The 19,134-nt window shown below is 44.7% G+C and overlaps 1 protein-coding gene across 2 annotated transcripts in view; it reads right to left on the reverse strand.

The window, feature by feature from the left end:
* tpcn3 (two pore segment channel 3) overlaps window positions 1–16,863 on the reverse strand; it is an 88,865-nt gene extending 72,002 nt beyond the window's left edge. The window contains exon 1 of one of the 2 annotated variants that reach the window (XM_038799124.1): window positions 16,296–16,863. In XM_038799124.1, the coding sequence (XP_038655052.1) occupies window positions 16,296–16,412 (117 nt within the window). In that variant the 5' untranslated portion in view covers window positions 16,413–16,863. The remainder of the gene's footprint in view (window positions 1–16,295) is intronic. The other variant, XM_038799123.1, reaches the window with a different exon arrangement.
* Between the last annotated feature and the right edge of the window lie 2,271 nt (window positions 16,864–19,134).

Below are 19,134 nucleotides of genomic sequence, written 5' to 3' on the forward strand. Positions count from 1 at the left end.
AATTTAAAATACAGATGGAAGGTGAGAAGGTAAAATCAAACACTAGTGTTTTGTGCTTAAACAAAGGAGATTACAATGGGATGAGAGAAGAGCTAGCTAAGGTCGACTTGGAGCAAAGACTTTATGGTGAAACAGTTGAGGAACAGTGGAGAACCTCCAATCGATTTTTCACAGTGCTCAGCAAAAAGTACATACCAACAAAAAGGAAGGACAGTAGAAAGAGGGAAAATCGACCGTGGATATCTAAGGAAATAAGGGAGAGTATCAAATTGAAGGAAAAAGCATATAAAGTGGCAAAGATTAGTGGGAGACTAGAGGACTGTGAAATCTGGCAACAGAAAGATACTAAAACAGCTATAAAGAAGTGTAAGATAGATTGAGAGAGTAAACTTGCTCAGAATATAAAAAGATAGTAAAAGTTTCTACAAATATATAAAACAAAAAAGAGTGGCTAAGGTAAATATTGGTCCTTTCGAGGATGAGAAGGGAGATTTAATAATGGGAGATGAGGAAATGTCGGTCTTCACAGTGGAAGACACAAATAACATGCCAGTGACTGATATAAATGAGGCTATGACAGGACCTTGAGATGATTGATATCACTAAGGAGGTAGTGATGGGCAAGCTAATGGGGCTAAAGGTAGACAAGTCTTCTGGCCCTGATGGAATTCATCCAGAGTACTAAAAGAGATGGCTAGGGAAATTGCAAATGCACTAGTGATAATTTATCAAAATTCACTAGACTCTGGGGTGGTCCAGGCGGATTGGAAATTAGCAAACGTGTCAAAAAAAAAAGGAGGTAGGCAGAAAGCGGGTAATTACAGGCCAGTTAGCTTAACTTCAGTAGTAGGGAAGATGTTGGAATCTATCATCAATGAAGAAATAGCGAGGCATCTGGATGGAAATTGCCCCATTGGGCAGTTGCAGCATGGGTTCATAAAGGGCAGGTCATGCCTAACTAATATAGTGGAATTTTTGGAGCACATTACCAGTGCGGTAGATAACGGGGAGCCAATGGATATGGTATATCTCGATTTCCAGAAAGCTTTTGACAAGGTGCCACACAAAAGGTTGCTGCATAAGATAAAGATGCATGGATTTAAGGGTAAAGTAGTAGCACGGATAGAGGATTGGTTAATTAATAGAAAGCAAAGAATGGGGATTAATGGGTGTTTCTCTGGTTGGCAATCAGTAGCTAGTGGTGTCCCTCAGGGGTCAGTGTTGGGCTCACAATTGTTCACAATTTACATGGATCATTTGGAGTTGGGGACCAAGTGCAATGCGTCCAAATTTGCAGACGACACCAAGGTGAGTGGTAAAGCAAAAAGTGCAGAGGATACCGGAAGTCGGCAGAGGGATTTGGAAAGGTTAAGTGAATGGGCTAGGGTCTGGCAGATGGAATACAATGTTGACAAAATGTGAGGTTATCCATTTTGGTAGGAATAACAGCAAAAGGGATTATTATTTAAATGATAAAATATTAAAACATGCTGCTGTGCAGAGAGACCTGGGTGTGCCAGTGCATGAGTTGCAATACGTTGGTTTACAGGTGCAACAGGTGATTAACAATGTCCTTCATTGTTAGAGGGAGGTTTAAGACTAGGGAGGTTATGCTGCAATTGCATACGGTATTAGTGAGGCCACAGCTGAGTAGTGTTCAGTTTTGGTCTCCTTACCTGAAAAATTACGTACTGGCGCTGGAGGGTGTGCAGAGGAGATTCACTAGGTTAATCCCAGAGCTGAAGGGGTTGGATTACAAAGAGAGGTTGAGTAGACTGGGACTGTACACGGGGAGAATGTGCAAACTCCACACGGACAGTGGCCCGGGCCGTGATTGAATCCGGGTCCTCCGTGCCATGAGGCAACAGTGCTAACCACTGTGCCACCGTGCTGCCCTATCAAACAGTTACAAAATTTGACCAATAGGGCCATTAACAGGGTGCCAACTTAGACAGCTAACTAAAGTTTGGTTCAATGAAGAATGTAAAGTGATCAGTGGAGAAGCAAAGGGATAGTACTAGGAATTCCCATCATCCCACCTGAAGAGCCTGGAATGAGGTTCTTTGAGGTTGAAAACTGTGATCATCCAGCATGATGCAAGGAACCCAACCCTGCTGACACTGCAAATTCCTCCTTACTAACATCTGGGGAATTGTGCCAAAGTTGGGAGAACTACCTCACAGACTAGTTAAACAACAACTTGACATAGTAATACTCACAGAATCATACCTTACAGACAATATCCCAGACAGCATTACTACCATTCCTGGATGTGTCCTGTCTCACCGGCAGGTCAGACACAGCAGAGGTGGCAGCATAGTGGAATACTGTCGGAAGGGAATTGCCTTGGGAGTCCTCAACATCGATTCTGGGCCCCATAAAGTCTCATGGCTTCATGTTAAACACGAGCAAGGAAACCTTCAGATTAGCATGTACTGGCCACCATCAGCTGATGAATCAGTATTGAGTTGTCGGTATACTTCTTTGCAGTAGTCCGTTCTGTTCAATATGACGGTGGCCCCTCCTTTGCTGGTTTGATGACAATGTTGTGGTTGGTCTTGAGAGCTTGGATGGCGTTGCGTTGTGCTTGGGTGACGTTCGCGGCTGTCTTGTGAATGTGACTGAAGAATCTGGCATTAACACGACTCCTGACGGCTTGCGCATACATGTAGAGTCTAGGGCAGCGGCATTCCGCAGGGGTCCAATTCAACTCTTTCCTCTTCGGTTGACACACCGCAGATCTCTCGGTCTGTTGTTCCAGTTCATTGGTAGTCACTTTGGGTTCGCTGTCGGTCTCTTGCGGTCTGTGGAAGAATTCCCGGAGCCTCATTCGCCTGATGAATTCCTCCGTGTCTGCCGCGAGACTGATGGGGTCCATTTTGGACGTGGTGCAGAAATTGAGCCCTCTGCTGAGGACTTCGATTTCTTCTGCTTGAAGAGTGTAGTCCGACAAGTTGACAGTAGATTTCCCTGTATTATTTTCTACTGTGGTACCGGGGTACTGTGGTACAAGTCAGGAGTGTAATGGAATACTCTCCACAGTAGCTGGCACGGTAGCACAGTGGCTGGCACGGTAGCACAGTGATTCACATTGATGCTTCACAGCACCAGGGACCCAGGTTTGATTCCTGGCTTGGGGTACTGTCTGTGCTGAGACTGCAAGTTCTCCCGTGTCTGCATGGGTTTCCTCCAGGTGCTCCGGTTTCCTTTCAAAAGACGTGCTTGTTAGGTAAATTGGACGTTCTGAATTCTCCCTGTGTGCCCGAACAGGTGCGGAATGTGGTGACCAGGGGGTTTTCCTAGTAACTTCATTGCAGTGTTAATGTAAGCCTACTTGTGACACTAATAAATATTATTACTTACCAGGATGAGTGCAACTGCAACAACATTCAAGAAGCTCACATTCATGTATATCATCTACAAGATGCACTACAGTAACTCACCAAGGTTGCTTCGACAGCACCTTCCAAACCCCAGCACCTGGGAGGTTCCCCTCCCAAGTCACACCACCCTAACTTGGAAATGTATCGCCGTTCCTTCACTGCCACTGGGGCAACATCCTGGAACTCCGTCCGTAACAGCACAGTGTTACACCTCAATAACTGCAGCGTTTCAAGAAGGCAATTCACCACCACCTTATGAAGAGCAACTGGGGATGGGCAATAAATGCTGATCTAACCAGTGACGCCCAGATCCCGTTAATAAATTAAAAAAACACAAAGATGCGCCCCATATGCGGCAGAATGGAACAAAATATTAGTAGGAACTTTGCTGGACAAATGTCAGCAAGCCAGCAAAATTATCTTTCCATATCCAATATACCCCCCTCCGATCAAGCCAAGTATGGATTTAAGACAAATGAGAATGTAACTTGTATCCTGGAAGTTAGAACCCTAAAAACAGAGGAAACAGGGTCACACATGTGGGTAAAGGAGAATATTCTCACTGAGAAGATATTGGTATGGGACCAGAATCTGCCCTGTGGAGAAACCCACATTCTGCATAAACCCCAGGTTTCAGCTAGAATTGGTCAAACTGAGTTACTTGATATTCATAAACGAGAACAAGACTGAATGATCTCACGGAGGAAATTTAATCTGAATTTAAGGATTATTGGGGAAAACGTGACAAATATACAGTTGTCGCCAAAAATTATGAAATGTTAAAAGTGCCTTAAATATTCTCCTATGACATATCTGAGGAGTACTATAAGAACTGTTATCAAACCCGACACAAGTGAAATTAAGTAAACTAGTAGGTGACATGATATTTGGAACTAGGGAACAAATATACAGCTCTACCTATGGGAATGAATATCACATTTCATAATAGTAACCATGATTATTTTACTGTATTTCCAGTACTTGAAGCGTGTAAAATGAAGATGGAAAAGAAATTAGACATAAATGGGAAGGATTGTTGGGAAAATTATATGCCAATGAATAATTATATATAAAAGGTAATTGCTTGAAGTAGTTATGATTAGTTGCAATGTGGCTTGGACTAGAGTCCAAGGGGCTAGGGGCTTTTCACAGTAACTTCATTGAAGCCTAGTTGTGACAATAGCGATTATTATCTGCTTGATGGGAAGAACTGGCTAAGGTGTTTTATGACCCACTTTGCTCAATCCAGTTGATAAAAAGTGGGGAATGCTGGGTAGGAAAGATGGCCATCACTGTGCCGTGAGGCATGATGGTGAAAGAGGCCAACAGACATGTGTGAAAAGGTCGGTCACTCTGCAGAATGAATTTCTTGGGAATAGACAGAATGACGGCTAACAACTGGACATTTTGTTGATAACACTGTTTTGAGTCAGCGAGAACAAGGCTCTCTCAAGGTAAAATAAGGCCTGTGGGCCGCAGGATTGTTTGTATGAGTGAACTATAAACTGCAAGCTAAAACATTAGAAAATGGCAACAGCCTATGAGATTCAATGGTGATAACCCCGGGATCAACATTCGCAAGACAACACTGGAGTTTGAAAGCTCACGGCGCACACCTTCAGAGCAAGCCGGGCCAAGTTCTCTCTAGCGGGTAGTATTTTTGTTCAAGTTTTGAGTCTTTATACTTGTGGAACTGTAAGCACATAACCAAAGTCTAAAGTGAGTTGGATAAAGGCTGTATGAATCAAACTTGCAATGAGTATCAATATTTGCCTGTCACCAGTTGATGCCAGCAGAGAGCAGCAATAGTATCATCCACAAGTTTTGAAATTGTGCCCTGCACATCAAGGTCAAGGTCATTAAAATGAACGGGGAAGGGGGGACATTGGTGTAGCGAGGGAGAACAAAAGCTTGCTCTGAGAATGCAGCAATTGTCTCCGTTTACCAGAGTCGGCCTTTAAGTTGAACCAATTTGATGTTCTCTCGGCTTTGCCTTTCTGCTTTAAGGTTATCAATCATTAACAAAAGGTGTTACACATACACTTTTTGGGTACCAAATTCTTGGTGTTGTCTTCTAATCCAAAGAAAGATTCAGGTTCAAAGGTTGCGTGTATTTTTTAAAATGGGGGGGAAAGTGTTAACTAGTTGCTGACCTTTGCTCAGCAAGTTTGTCAGTTGCAAGATTACCAACTAATGCTTTACTGCAACTGTGTTACAAAAGTGAAAAAGGGCAGCCAGATACATGGGGCTCAATTAGAATTCTGTCTAAACCAGTGTTCTTCAAAGTCAGGGGTGTGACCCGCAGGTGGGTCGCGGGCGGGTGTCAGGAGGGTCGCGGAGCAGTTATCTGCGGTGCTCCTGATCGCACAAATCCCCGCGCAGCACGCCGGCTGCAAGGGGCCACGAACATGTTTTTAAAAAAAAGTCGCCCGCATTACACATGCGCGCCGATCATCGTGCGCGCATGCGCAATGCGGCCGATTTTTTTTTTAAACTTGCTCGCAGAATGCGCACCGATAATCGGGCATAATCAATGTTTTTGCATCAACTACTTCCTGTGGTAATAAATTCCACAAGTTCACCACTCTTTGGGTGAAGAAACAAAGTTATTATGAGCTATTCAAAAGATTTGGTTATAAAGTGGTTATAAGTAGGTGGCTTCAAGTATTCAAGTCAAGTATTGACTTGGAAGCAGCAGGGAGAGGTATTTTGGAAATGATGGTGGGCTTTTTAACCTGTCTGCTCTGGACTTGACCTACCTCCACTGCTGTTTTAGCAATATGTTCACCACCAGGCCACGTAAGGCCTGGACTACTTGCAGAGATGGAGTTGGGATCATATTGGCAGGATTAGTTCTGCCACCCAATATGAAAATTCAACACGGTGTCCGTCCTGTGGAACCCTTCCGTTTAATCCGCAAGCATGGTCCCAAGCTTCATGTCACTTCTCATTTCAATTCTTCAAGTTTCTCTCCTTGCCCTGCTACAATCTTCTAATGAGACCAGCACCTCGTCCTTTGAACTCTACTGCATTCTGGACTCAACAGCAAGTTCAATAACTTTAGATCCTAACATCTGCTTCCATTTTGTATTTCCCGCTGGTTCGGTTATCTCATTTCTTTGTTTATTTCTCTACTTTGCATTTGTCCCGTTGCTACCCAGCCATTTGCACCTCATCTAGACACATTGTTTGTTTCTTTACCCATGAACATTGCTCTTGGCTATTGCACCATGAACATAGAACAGTACAGCGCAGTACAGGTCCTTCGGCCCTCGATGTTGCGCCGACCTGTGAAACCACTCTAAAGCCCATCTACACTATTCCCTTATCATCCATGTGTTTATCCAATACCCTTAATGTTGGCGAGTCCACTATTGTTGCAGGCAGGGCATTCCACGCCCTTACTATTCTCTGAGTAAAGAACCTACCTCTGACATTTGTCCTATATCTATCTCCCCTCAATTTAAAGCTATGTCCCCTCGTACTGGACATCACCATCCGAGGAAAAAGGCTCACTGTCCACCCTATCTAATCCTCTGATCATCTTGTAAGTGAAACCATTTATCATTTAATCGCTCCTGCCCCCCATCCTATCAGAAGCTCCCTTTAGTTCTTCCTGACCCCTACCCTCTCTCGTTTTATGCCCCACTTACTCAAAACCTATTACATTTTTAATTTCTTCAATTCTGATCAAAGATCGTCAACCGGAAATGTTAATCCTGTTTCTCTACACCGATGTTGCCTGGCCCGCTTGGTACTTCCAACGTGTTGCCTTTTATTTCAGATTTCCAGCATCTGTCACATGCTGCTTTTGTACCTTGCTTCAAAAGGTTTGATAACCCTGCTTTAAAAAGTGTTCATTTATTCTTTTGTATTCCTTTAAATTACCCACTGAGCCAACAACATCTTATTTGTAGATATGCCTTTAAATTGTTATTCTAACAAAACAAATCTACAGCATGCTCAAACTGCAAGCACAAGTGCCCAGCCAAAACCTGGCTCATTGCACTCCACATCACCAAGCTACAGATTCCACTATACTGATTTGGCTTTGATCCTCAGGTTCCACTATTATACTGACATATTCAACCATTCGCAGTGGAGACCGGGCAGGGGTGGTCAAGGGTGAAATGTGCCACGGCTTTTCATGTCCTCTAAAGCCCCCCAACCAATGGCCTTGCAGAAGCTACTCTCTTGATAGAACAATGCGACTGCGATAATTTCTTGGTAATGAGTATTAACAAATCACAGGATAGTTACAGCACAGATGGCCTTTCAGCCCATCATGTTTGCTGATTCACCACATAAGCAATTCACACACTGCCATTCCCCACCCTTGTCCCTGTAGCCCTGCACATTCTTCCTATAATAATCCAATTTCCCCTTAGAGCACGTCAATCAAACCTACCCACGCTCTCAGACAGTGCATACCAAACCTTAACACTCTGCAGGAGAAAAAGCCTCACATTGCCATTTGCCATTGTTTCTTTTGCCAATTACCTTAAATCTCTGTGCCCTCTTGTTCTCAATTCTTCAACCAATGTCAACAGTTTCTCTATACTCCTTTCTCATGCCTCTCAGCCTTCTCTTCTCCAAGGAAAACAGTCCCAACTTTCCACATAACTGAAGTTCCTCACACCTGGAACCAATCTTTTCCGCACTCTCTCCAATACCTTAACATCTTTCCTAAGGGGTGGTGCTCAAAACTGAACCCAATATCCCAGTTGAGGACAAACCGGTGTTTTATATATGTTTAATATGAACTTTTTTTTAAATCAAAGCCCAATTAGTCACAGCGAGGATATTGTAAGCTTTATCAATTGCACTCTCAATCTGTCCTGCCAACTTCTTTTTAAATATAAATTTAGAGTACCCATTTCATTTTTTCCAATTAAGGAGCAATTAGCGTGGCTAATCCACCTACCCTGCATATCTTTGGAGAATGTGCAAACTCCACACAGACAGTGACCCAGAGCTGGGATCGAACCTGGGACCTCGGCGCCATGAGGCCGCAGTGCTAACCACTGCGTCACTGTGCTGCCCTGACCTGCCAACTTCAATGACTTATGCACATATACACCGGGGTCCTGCTGCTCCTGAACCCCCTTAAGAATTGTACCCTTTACTTTAGACTGTCTCTCTGTCTTCTTCCAATCAAAATGAATCGTTCCACAATTCAAATTTCAACTACAATTCGTCCACTCAATCCATCAACTTGTCTATGTCCTTTTGAAGTTTTACACTATTCTTCCAAGTTTCACATCATCCAATTTTATTTTTTTTTTTAAATTGTGCCCTGAACATGAAGGTCTAGGTCACTAATACATATCAAGAAGAATAAGACTCCCCCTGGAGGACTGAACTACAAACCAACCTCCAGACAAAACACATCCATTTACAATACTACCTTCCGTTTCCTGTCACTCAGCTGGTTTTATGCCCATGGTGCCACTGTCCCTTTTATTCTACAAGCTAGAACTTCACTTACGGGTCTTTCGAGAAGCACTATACTCAAATGCTTTTTGAACGTCCATGTATGCCAGCCACATCAATAACATTACCCTGCCGTTCCCGTTACCTCTTCAAAAGTCTCCAGCATGTTAACACATGTTTCCCACAATAAACCCATGCTGGCTTTCCTTAATTAACCCACATTTTCTCAATTGACCGTTGTCCCAAATTATTGTTTCTGGAAGCTTCCCCACCGTTGAAGTTTGATCAAGGCTTAACATTTGCAATTCTCTGGCCCCACCCAAGTCCAAGGGAGATTGGAATATCATTACAGTACCTCTGTGCTTTCCACTCTCATTTGCCTCAGTTTCCTTGGCTGCATCTCATCCCGTTATGGTGTCTTAACTTTTAAGGTCAGGCAGCCTCTAGGTGCGTGGGAGGACCAGCGAACCACATTCACATGTTTTGGGCATGCCCTAAGCTGAGGGGGTACTGGGAGGGATTTGCGGGCGTCATGTCCCGGGTGCTAAAAACAAGGGTGGCAATGGGTCCAGGGGTGGCAATTTTTGGGGTTGTCGGAAGACCCGGGAGTCCAGGGGGAGAAAGAGGTCGATGTTTTGGCCTTTGCTTCCCTGATAGCCCGGCGACGAATACTATTGGCGTGGAGGGACTCAAAGCCCCCGAAGACTGAGTTGTGGCTTGCGGACATGTCGAGTTTCCTGGGTATGGAAAAAATTAAGTTCGCCTTGAGGGGATCTGTACAGGGGTTCGCCCGGAGGTGGCAACCATTTATTGACTTCTTTGCGGGAGAGTGAGCGTCAGCAGGGGGGTGGGGAGGGGGGTAGAGTAGAGTAGAGTAGGAGGGATAAAATGGCGGGTAGTACCGGTGGGAGAGGAGCGGGCTTGTGCAGTATGTTACGATTGAAGTATTGAAGGTACATGGATGTTTGCACATTTTTGCCTTTTTTGCTTTCTTTCTGTAACTGTTTACAAAGCCAAAAACTACCTCAATAAAATTGTTTATTTAAAAAAGAAGGTCAGGCAGCCATCCAATGTCTCCTCATCAATATCCACAGGACAAATTTGCAGCTAAAGTTGCTGCACATGGAAATAGTTTTAGCCAAGGTTAAAAAGTGGTTAGCCTTGCAAGCAGAGAGGAGAAACTGCCTTGCAGGCAGAGGAGGAAAGGGACCGGTTATGAGAAAATCTGGCAACTTCCATCATTAAAAGGTGACAAAGCTGAACTAACAGATTATAGCGATGCAACTAATTAAGATCTTATTACCCAACTCCAATCTTCAAACCCACTTGCTCCCGCAGTTGCCAATGTTAAAATAAATTCTCATCCTCAAAATAAAACAAGGTATATTGATCTGCATCATAGTGAATAAAGATTTTACAACCTCTGAAGTAGAAGATTTACTGATTCCATAAATTAAGAATCTTAACAAGGACCCCCAATGGTATTAGTATTTGAGGTATTCCTTTCATAAGGCAACATGTGGAAACCTTTGCTCTTTATACTTACACAAACTATCCACCTCTCAGTCATTTTGTACATTACTGCTTTTCTCAGTCCAAGTTTCTTTCATTTGACATTACTTCTAAGCTCGCAGCCCCTTCCCAACATTTTGCCTCTTCCATTTCCATTCATACTTGGCAGACCACAGGCAAACAAGTCAAGTCCCCAGGGTCAGATGGCCTACAACCGAGGGTCTGAAAGGAAGTGGTAACGGTGATAGTGGATCCATTGGTTATAACATTCCAAAATTCCCTGGATGCAGGAAAGGTTCCAGAGGATTGGAAAAACGTTAATGCAATGCCCTTATTCAAAAAGGGAGGGAGGCAGAAAGTATGAAACTAGAGACCAGTTAGTTTAATATCTGTTTGTAACAAGCAAAGTGGATAATGGAGATCCTGTAGATGCAGTGTATATGGATTTCCAGAAGGCATTTGATAAGATGCCACACAAAAGGTTAATACACAAGGTAAGACCACATGTAATTAGGGGAAATATATTAGCTTGGATAGTAGATGGACTAACCAACAGAAGGCAGAGTTTTGGGATAAATGGGTCTTTTTCTGATTGGCAAGATGTAACTAGTGGGGTGCCAAAGGGCTTGGTTCTCGGGCAACCAACTATTTCCAGTCTAAATTAACAACTTGGATGTAGGGCTATCGCCAAATTTGCAGATGACACCAAAATAGATTTGATAGTAAGTTGCAATGAGTAAATAAGAAATTTACAAATGAATACAGATAGTTTAGATGAGTGGACCAAATTTTGGCAGATGAAGTTTAACGTGAGGTTATCCATTTTGGTTGGAAAAATGAACGGCAATCTATTATCTAAATGGGGAGAAATGTCAGGGTACTTACGATGCTTCCCACCCCACATCAAGAAAATTTGGGAGTCATCATGCATGAATTTAGGCCTTTATAGCTAAAGGGATAGAGTATAAGTGTGGAGAACTGCAACTGTACAAGGCATTGGTGAGATGGCACCTGAAGTACTGTGTACAGTTGTGGCATAATAATAATAATAAGAATAATATAATTATTAATATAATAGTTTGTCACAAGTAGGCTTCAATGAAGTTACTGTGAAAAGCCCCTAGTCGGGCAGCACGGTAGCATTGTGGATAGCACAATGGCTTCACAACTCCAGGGTCCCAGGTTCGATTCCAGCTAGGGTCACTGTCTGTGCGGAGTCTGCACATCCTCCCTGTGTGTGCGTGGGTTTCCTCCGGGTGCTCTAGTTTCCTCCCACAGTCCAAAGATGTGCAGGTTAGGTGGATTGGCCATGATAAATTGCCCTTAGTGTCCAAAATTGCCCTTAGTGTTAGGTGGGGTTACTGGGTTATCATCGATGAAATCTATGAAATTCCGGCGCCTGTTCGGGGAGGCCGGTACGGAAATTGAACCCACGCTGCTGCCTTGCTCTGCATTACAAGCCAGCTATTTACCCCAGGGTGATAAACCAGCCACTATTTGAGGAGTGATGTAATTGCATTGGAGGCAGTTCACTAGATTGATTCCAGAGATGAGAGGAGATTGAATGGAGGTATACAAGATGATAAAAGATATTGATAAAGTAAACATATAGCGGATGCTTCCTCTTGTGGAGCAATCTAGAACGAGAGGTCATAGTTTTAGGCTAAGTGGTAGCTGATTTAAGACAAGGGGTAGCTGATTTAAAACAAAGATGAGGAGAAATTATTTCTCTCACAGGGTTCTGAATCTGTGGAATTCACTACCTCAGAGCACGGTGGATGCCACGGCATTGAGTAAATTGAAGGAGGAGATAGACAGATTTTTAATTAGTAATGGGTTGTGGAGAAAGTGAAGTTGAGGCCAAGATGAGATCAGCCATGGTTGTATTGAATGGTGGAGCAGGCTCGAGAGGCTGAATTGCCCACTCATGTTCCAAGTTCTTATGTTATGTTAAATCACCTCTGGACATTTCTCATGTGCCTGCACCCATCATCTCCAGTACACAACCTGGGGTCATCCTTTGCCTCACATTCACTTTTCATGACTCAAGTTAACTCTCAGTGATAACCATTCAGCAGCATTGAGTCAACCTGCTTCTACTGGTATCTAGCTCTACATCCTCCATGAGTCTAATGATGCCATTACAATGTTTCACAACTAACTGACAGACAGATATTTAGATCTGGGGGAGTTAAAGCTGTCCACAAGACAAAACACAAATGTTCTTTGGCACCCACCATCGCTGGTCTTGATTCCATAACTTCCCCACAAGACATATTTGCTCGAATTGGAGGTTGCAGAAATTTGGCAGACTGTTCAACACCTGTGCTCATTACAAAGATAATCTAACTCTACAACAATTTTCCCCTATACCCATGGCAATCCCTACATTTATCAACCTCAACACTGTCCCCAACACCTCATCTATAGTCGACAGATAAAGCATCAGTCTACATTCTCATCTACACAAAGCAGCCCCTTCACTCCCAGGTATGCCGTTCAGAAACTTAAAAATTTACAACCTTGCTTTCAAATTCCACCAGTCACCTTATCCCAGCTCTACCTTCTTATTCGCCAGGCGTTCATGTGAGCCTTTTGCTCCTCTACCATCATGCTGGTTTAGCTCACTAGGGGCTGGTTTAGCTCACTCAGCTAAATCGCTGGCTTTTAAAGCAGACCAAGCAGGCCAGCAGCACGGTTCGATTCCCGTACCAGCCTCCCCAGACAGGCGCCGGAATGTGGCGACTAGGGGCTTTTCACAGTAACTTCATTGAAGCCTACTTGTGACAATAAGCGATTTTCATTTCATTTCATTTCATGCTCGCTCCCCACTGCTGCATCACTTCATTTGGGCCCTTTGATGTTTGGCACCCATTTCTCTTTCAACAGCCGCTCACCAATTTTGCTCCTATGTCAGTTTATTTGGCTCTTTGATGCTACAAAATCAGCCAAACATCTTCTTACATGTGAAGAAGTAATATAGTTTTGTTGAGATATCAGAACAGTTATGACACAGGGGAAGGCCATTCGGTCTGCCGTGCTTGTGCCAGCTCTCTGAATGGGTAAATGCCACTCCTCCTGCTTTTCGATTCTTCTCTTCACATAAAGATCCAATTCTCTTTTGAAAATCGTTGTTAAATTTTCTTCCACCACGCTGTCAGGTAGTGCATTCCCGATCCTCACCATTTACCGCATTAAAGCTTTTCTTCTGACATTGCCATTGCATTTTGCTTTTTGACAATCAGCTTAAATCTGTGTGCCCGGATTTTTGATCATTCTACCAATGGGAACAGTTTCCCAAACCTCTCATGGTGTCGAGCACCTCTGTTAAATCTCTTCTCAACCTAGTCTTCTCCAACCTAGCCACCGAACAGAAGTTCCTCAACCCCAAAGCTATTCTTGCGAATCTTTTCTGAACTCTCTCTACATCTTTCCGAAAGGGCAATGCTCAGGATTGGATGCAATACTCCAGTTGAGGGCAAACTTGTGTTTGACACAGTGGATTTAACATAACTTCCTTGCTTTTGTACTCTATGCCACTATTGCCAAAGCCCAGGATCAAATATGCTTCATCAAACACTGCCACCTTCAATGACATGGACACAAATAAGCCCAGGTCCCTTTCCTCTTGCACCCCCTTTAAAATTATATCCTTTGTTTTATATAGCATGTCCCCGTTCTTCCAACCAAAATGCGTGACTTCATAGTTCCCTGCTAACAAGCTACTTGAGCTTTTCCAGGCACCTGCTATTCATCTATTCAACCCATTGAGTAGCAAGCAACAACCCTCCCCGGTGAGATATGGAGATAGAGAAAGGAAGAGGGGAGTGGAAGAGAAAGCACGTGGGTCCTCTCGGAGTTGAGATGGCTCCAAAAAGGACACACTTGGAAATGGTAGCTTGGAACTACAAAATTCCTCCGCAGGAAGTCCACAGTATTCCAATGCATCAACTTGTTTAGAGTTTAAAAAGGAGAAACAGATCTGTTACTTGGGTAAGGATTATTTCCAAAGATCCAAGTAATCTCAGTTCGACCAAGTCCGACTAAGTTGGATGTGTCTTTGTGGAGTCTGCGTGTTGGTTATAATTGGTCAAAGTCCTGAATGGTTTTCTCAAATCGCTTGGTTTGAAGATTCTTACGCATGGCTCATGTTTATGTCAGGGTCAGATTTATTTCCACTTAAGTAGCTGGGCCGATTTCACTATCTTACAATATGAAATGTTCCACCTAAATATAATATTGTTTCCATTTCCTCCAGTTCTTTTAACATTGTGGCAGTCGTTGGTGCTTCAGGTCCACTTGAACAAACCTGAAACTTGTCCAAGCACTACTAACTGCTGGATTCATAAACAGCTTTAACCATTGCAGACCATGGGTGCTGGTAGAGGTTTTTAAAACTTTTAGCACACGTTTGGCTAGACAGCGCAGGTTGAATTCCCGTACCGGCTGAGTTTTTCACCTTCTCAACCTTGCCCCTCGCCCGAGGCGTGGAAATCCTTAGGTTAAATCACCACCAGTCCGCTCTCCCCCTTCAAAAGACAAAGCAGCCTATGGTCATCTGGGACTATGGTGAATTTACCGTACCCTATCGTTTTTAAATTATGAATGGATGAGACAGAATTGACACGGTCAAACAGTTACCAATATTTAAGGGGCCACAGGGTTAAGATAAAGTGTGAGATTTAGAACACAGGACATGGCTATTCTCTTTTCGCAGTAACTTCATTGCAGTGAGAGAGTGTGGAAGCTTGTGGAAATTACTTCCAAGGATAGCGAGCGGTCAAAGCAAACAGAGAAAGGGACACAGATGCAGATGGTCAATGCGTTATAAATTATCCGCTCACTTGGAGGATGACTGTACCAGCACATTTTTGTTGTAACGCCAATGTATTTGTATGATTCCCTGAAGGAATCCCCTTGTTCCATTACTGCTACCACATCAAAACACTCACACAATTGCTTCTCAAATCAGCAGTGTGCTTGTGTATATATCCAGATGCGATTGCATTTAAGAGTAAAAGGAGAAAATTAGCCCCCTCTTGCCGCTTGGCCAATAGCTTGCCATTAATACAGGACTTGTGCACTTTCCTGGTGAGATGAAATCGTCGGTCCATATTTCCCTCTGGACTTGGACTGGAGGCTGATATTACTGGTCAGTTGGCACTGTAGCATAGTTGTTAGCACTGTTGCTTCACAGCACTAGGGACCCAGGTTCAATTCCCAGCTTGGGTCACCGTGCAGAGTCTGCACATTCTCCCTGTGTCTATGTGTGGGTTTCCTCCAGTCAAGTCCCGAAAGACGTGCTTGTTAGGTGAATTGGACATTCTGAATTCTCCCTCCGTGTACCCGAACAGGTGCCCGAATGTGCTGACTAGGGGGTTTTCACAGTAACTTCATTGCAATGTTAATGTAAGCCTACTTGCGACAATAATAAAGGTTTAAAAAGACCCCCGCCAGAATCAGAACATGCACCGCTGTTCGATTAACAGAGTAAACAGACGAAACATATACAGGTCGAGTTCAGTCCGAGTCACAAAGTGCAAACCTCCCGACAAACCAACCGGGACTGGAGCAGTCGTTAATTGTGCGGAATTCCTGTCTCCCACTCCTGCTTATATTTGTGACTTTGGAAAAACTCAGTGCATTAGCACTCAGAACTGGGCAGGAAACCAGCTTTAATTAACCGCACGGTCTGCAGAATTAGCCCCCCGTTTCCAAACAGCAACCCGCGCGGATCCGTGCAGTTGGGATGTTTGCGGACACAGACTTACCCAGGGCTGGGCTGACCTGACCCCACCCCACCCAACTTCAAAGCGACTGCTTGGCATGGAAAAGTGAATTGCATGGAAAAGTGAATTGCATGGAAAAGTGAATTACATGAAGTAACCAAGTAAATTCCCCCCCCCAAAAACTTCTCAATTTGCTCACTCAGCCCTTTTAACACAATTAGACGGGAGAGGTACTCACTTCATCATCGATGGGCAGCTGGCAGAGGCTTTGCTGACCTTTCTGAAACTTTTCACCCGAGGTTACCGCGGGCTTGTTGTCCGATCCGCCCTGGTCTTCGGCCGCCGCCTCCGGCATCTTGTCCGACCCCCCGTCCCTCAGAGGGACAACCGAGTTCTGATCGGAGACAACCCCGTTCCTCCCCCCTCCTGCTTCCTCTCCTTCCCTTCCTCCGCCAGGAGCGGGAGAAACTTTGTTTTGTGTGTATGCTGAGCGCAGTTTCCGTCCTACAAGGGGGGGGGGGGGGTACTTTCGCTCGTGTTTCCTCGTCAAATTTCCTCCTCTTTATTTTCACGTGTGCTGGCGTCTGCGCCGCAAGTTTACGCGTCTGCCGGCTCACACTAAAAGTGTGAGGTAAGTACTTTAGTTTTCTGTGCGCGCACACACGCCAATCGAGCCGCTATGTGATACTGGCCAGAAGTAGCGGGAATCGACAATGAGATGTGTGGGTTGTTGATAAATTCCTCTCCTCGACGTGGTTCGCAAAAGACAGCCAATATTGAGAATAATCCTCTTTGCTGCGGAATGAGCGCTGACAGCTTGCACACACATTGGTGCACTTGTGTGTTGGCAGTCGCAAACCTTTGTGCTGGGAGATAAATCGGTGCAAGACTTTAACTCCATAGATTTAGTTAGATGACTTGTCTACTTCAATAGATTTACTCCTGCCCAAATGTACAGAGTCACACACTAAATGCGTTGAGAGTAGAGTTTTAGCACTTCAGTTAAAATGCATGCACGTACAGATGAGTTATCGTCAAACTGCAGCATCAGGGACGGTGTTGAAGTGACCATTGTGTATTGTCCTTCAGGGACAGAACTACCCCGCTATGCTCAGTCTGCGTTCTGCCCGGGACAGTTGAGCTCCAGACCTCAGTCATGAATGCCTTGGGTCCAAATATGGAGACAAAGAACTCAGTTCCAGAGATGAGGTGAAAATGACTGCCCTTGGCAGCACTTGATTGAGTGTGGCATCTGTTGACACTGGTCTAACACTGGCTGCAACTGGATGCAGCTTAGATCAGAAATAAATGAAATGAAAATCGCTTATTGTCACGAGTAGGCTTCAAATGAATTTACTGTGAAAAGCCTCTAGTCGCCACATTCTGGCGCCTGTTCGGGGAGGCTGTTACGGGAATCGAACCGTGCTGCTGGCCTGCTTGATCTGCTTTCAAAGCCAGCGATTTAGCCCTGTGCAACAGCTCCTGTACTCCAGACATTGAAGTTAGTTCAATCAGGTTTATTGAACTAATAGCACAGTTAGCACAGTTCTCTGTGAGTTCGACTCTCAGCTACCTTAAGTGTGGTTACTCTGTCTGACTGAACCAGATTAGCTTTTAGCCACGTGGTGGAGGTGTGAGATTATAACAACATCCTTGACTGACTCTCTAGATGTTCATCAGTGGAAAGAGGTGGAGTATGAGTGCCTTGTGTCTTTTATAGTCAGATCCCACCCCTGCGTGTCCTGCCTGCTTATTGGTCATGTCATGTTCTCTGTGTCCATTAGCTGCTTGTCTGTATATCATTATGTGTGTGTGTGTCTGCATATCATGACATCTCCCCTTTTTTTGTTTGTATGACATATATGAATGTATTTACAAGATAGGCCAATATTAACATGCAGTGGATATCAACATATGTACATGTGAAAACAGCTGTCAAATGCGAGCTCAGAACATGGCAAACAGAACAAATGTTCATAAGTCCAGTCTCTGTGGCTTGCGTCTGATCCTGGTCAACCACCGGAGAGATGATGGTGGGGACGACAGCGCCTTGATGGGCGGGATTGAAGCCTGACTGGCGGTCTCGTGAGTCGAGGTATCAGGAGGTGGCAAAACAACAGAAGGAAACGGAGAAGAATGTGGTTGCGGGCAGGCAACTTTGTGCAGTGCCCATCTGTTTCGTCGCACAACAGAACCATCAGCCAGACGCACAACATACGAGCGGGGGGGTGGATGGGGGGCAGCCTGTCGAACAACAACAGCTGGAGCAGCCCAGCCTCCAACAGGGATCTTGACCAGAACAGTGTCTGATGGGGATAACACAGGCAAATTGGTGGCATGAGCATCATAGCCCTGTTTTTGCCGGTCTCTGAGTTCCTGCACCTTCTGCAGCAATGGGAGGTGATCCAGGTTGGGCACATGTATGGCTGGAAGTGTCGTTCGCAGGTCCCTGTTCATCAGGAACTGAGCCGGCGACATGCCAGTGGACAGTGGGGTCGCCCTGTATGCAAGCAGTGCAAGGTGAATGTCAGAAGCAGAATCCACGGCCTTGCTGATGAGCTGCTTCACTACGTGCACCCCTTTCTCAACTTTTCCGTTTGATTGTGGATAGTGCGGGCTGGAAATTACTTGTTTGAACTGATACAACTGAGCAAACAGGGACCATTCACGGCTGCTGAAGCACGGGCCTTAGTCACTCATGACAGTGAGTGGGATATCATGCCTGGAGAACGTCTCCTAACAGGCCTTGACGATGGTCCGAGATGTGAGGTCTGAGAGCTTCACGACTTAAGGGCCTCATGGTAGCATGGTGGTTAGCATCAATGCTTCACAGCTCCAGGGTCCCAGGTTCAATTCCCGGCTGGGTCACTGTCTGTGTGGAGTCTGCACTTCCTCCCCGTGTGTGCGTGGGTTTCCCCCGGGTGCTCCGGTTTCCTCCCACAGTCCAAAGATGTGCGGGTTAGGTGGATTGGCCATGATAAATTGCCCGTAGTGTAAGGTTAATGGGGGGATTGTTGGGTTACGGGTATACGGGTTACGTGGGTTTAAGTAGGGTGATCATTGCTCGGCACAACATC

Source organism: Scyliorhinus canicula, chromosome 6, assembly GCF_902713615.1.
Source record: "Scyliorhinus canicula chromosome 6, sScyCan1.1, whole genome shotgun sequence".
NCBI lineage: Eukaryota > Metazoa > Chordata > Chondrichthyes > Carcharhiniformes > Scyliorhinidae > Scyliorhinus > Scyliorhinus canicula.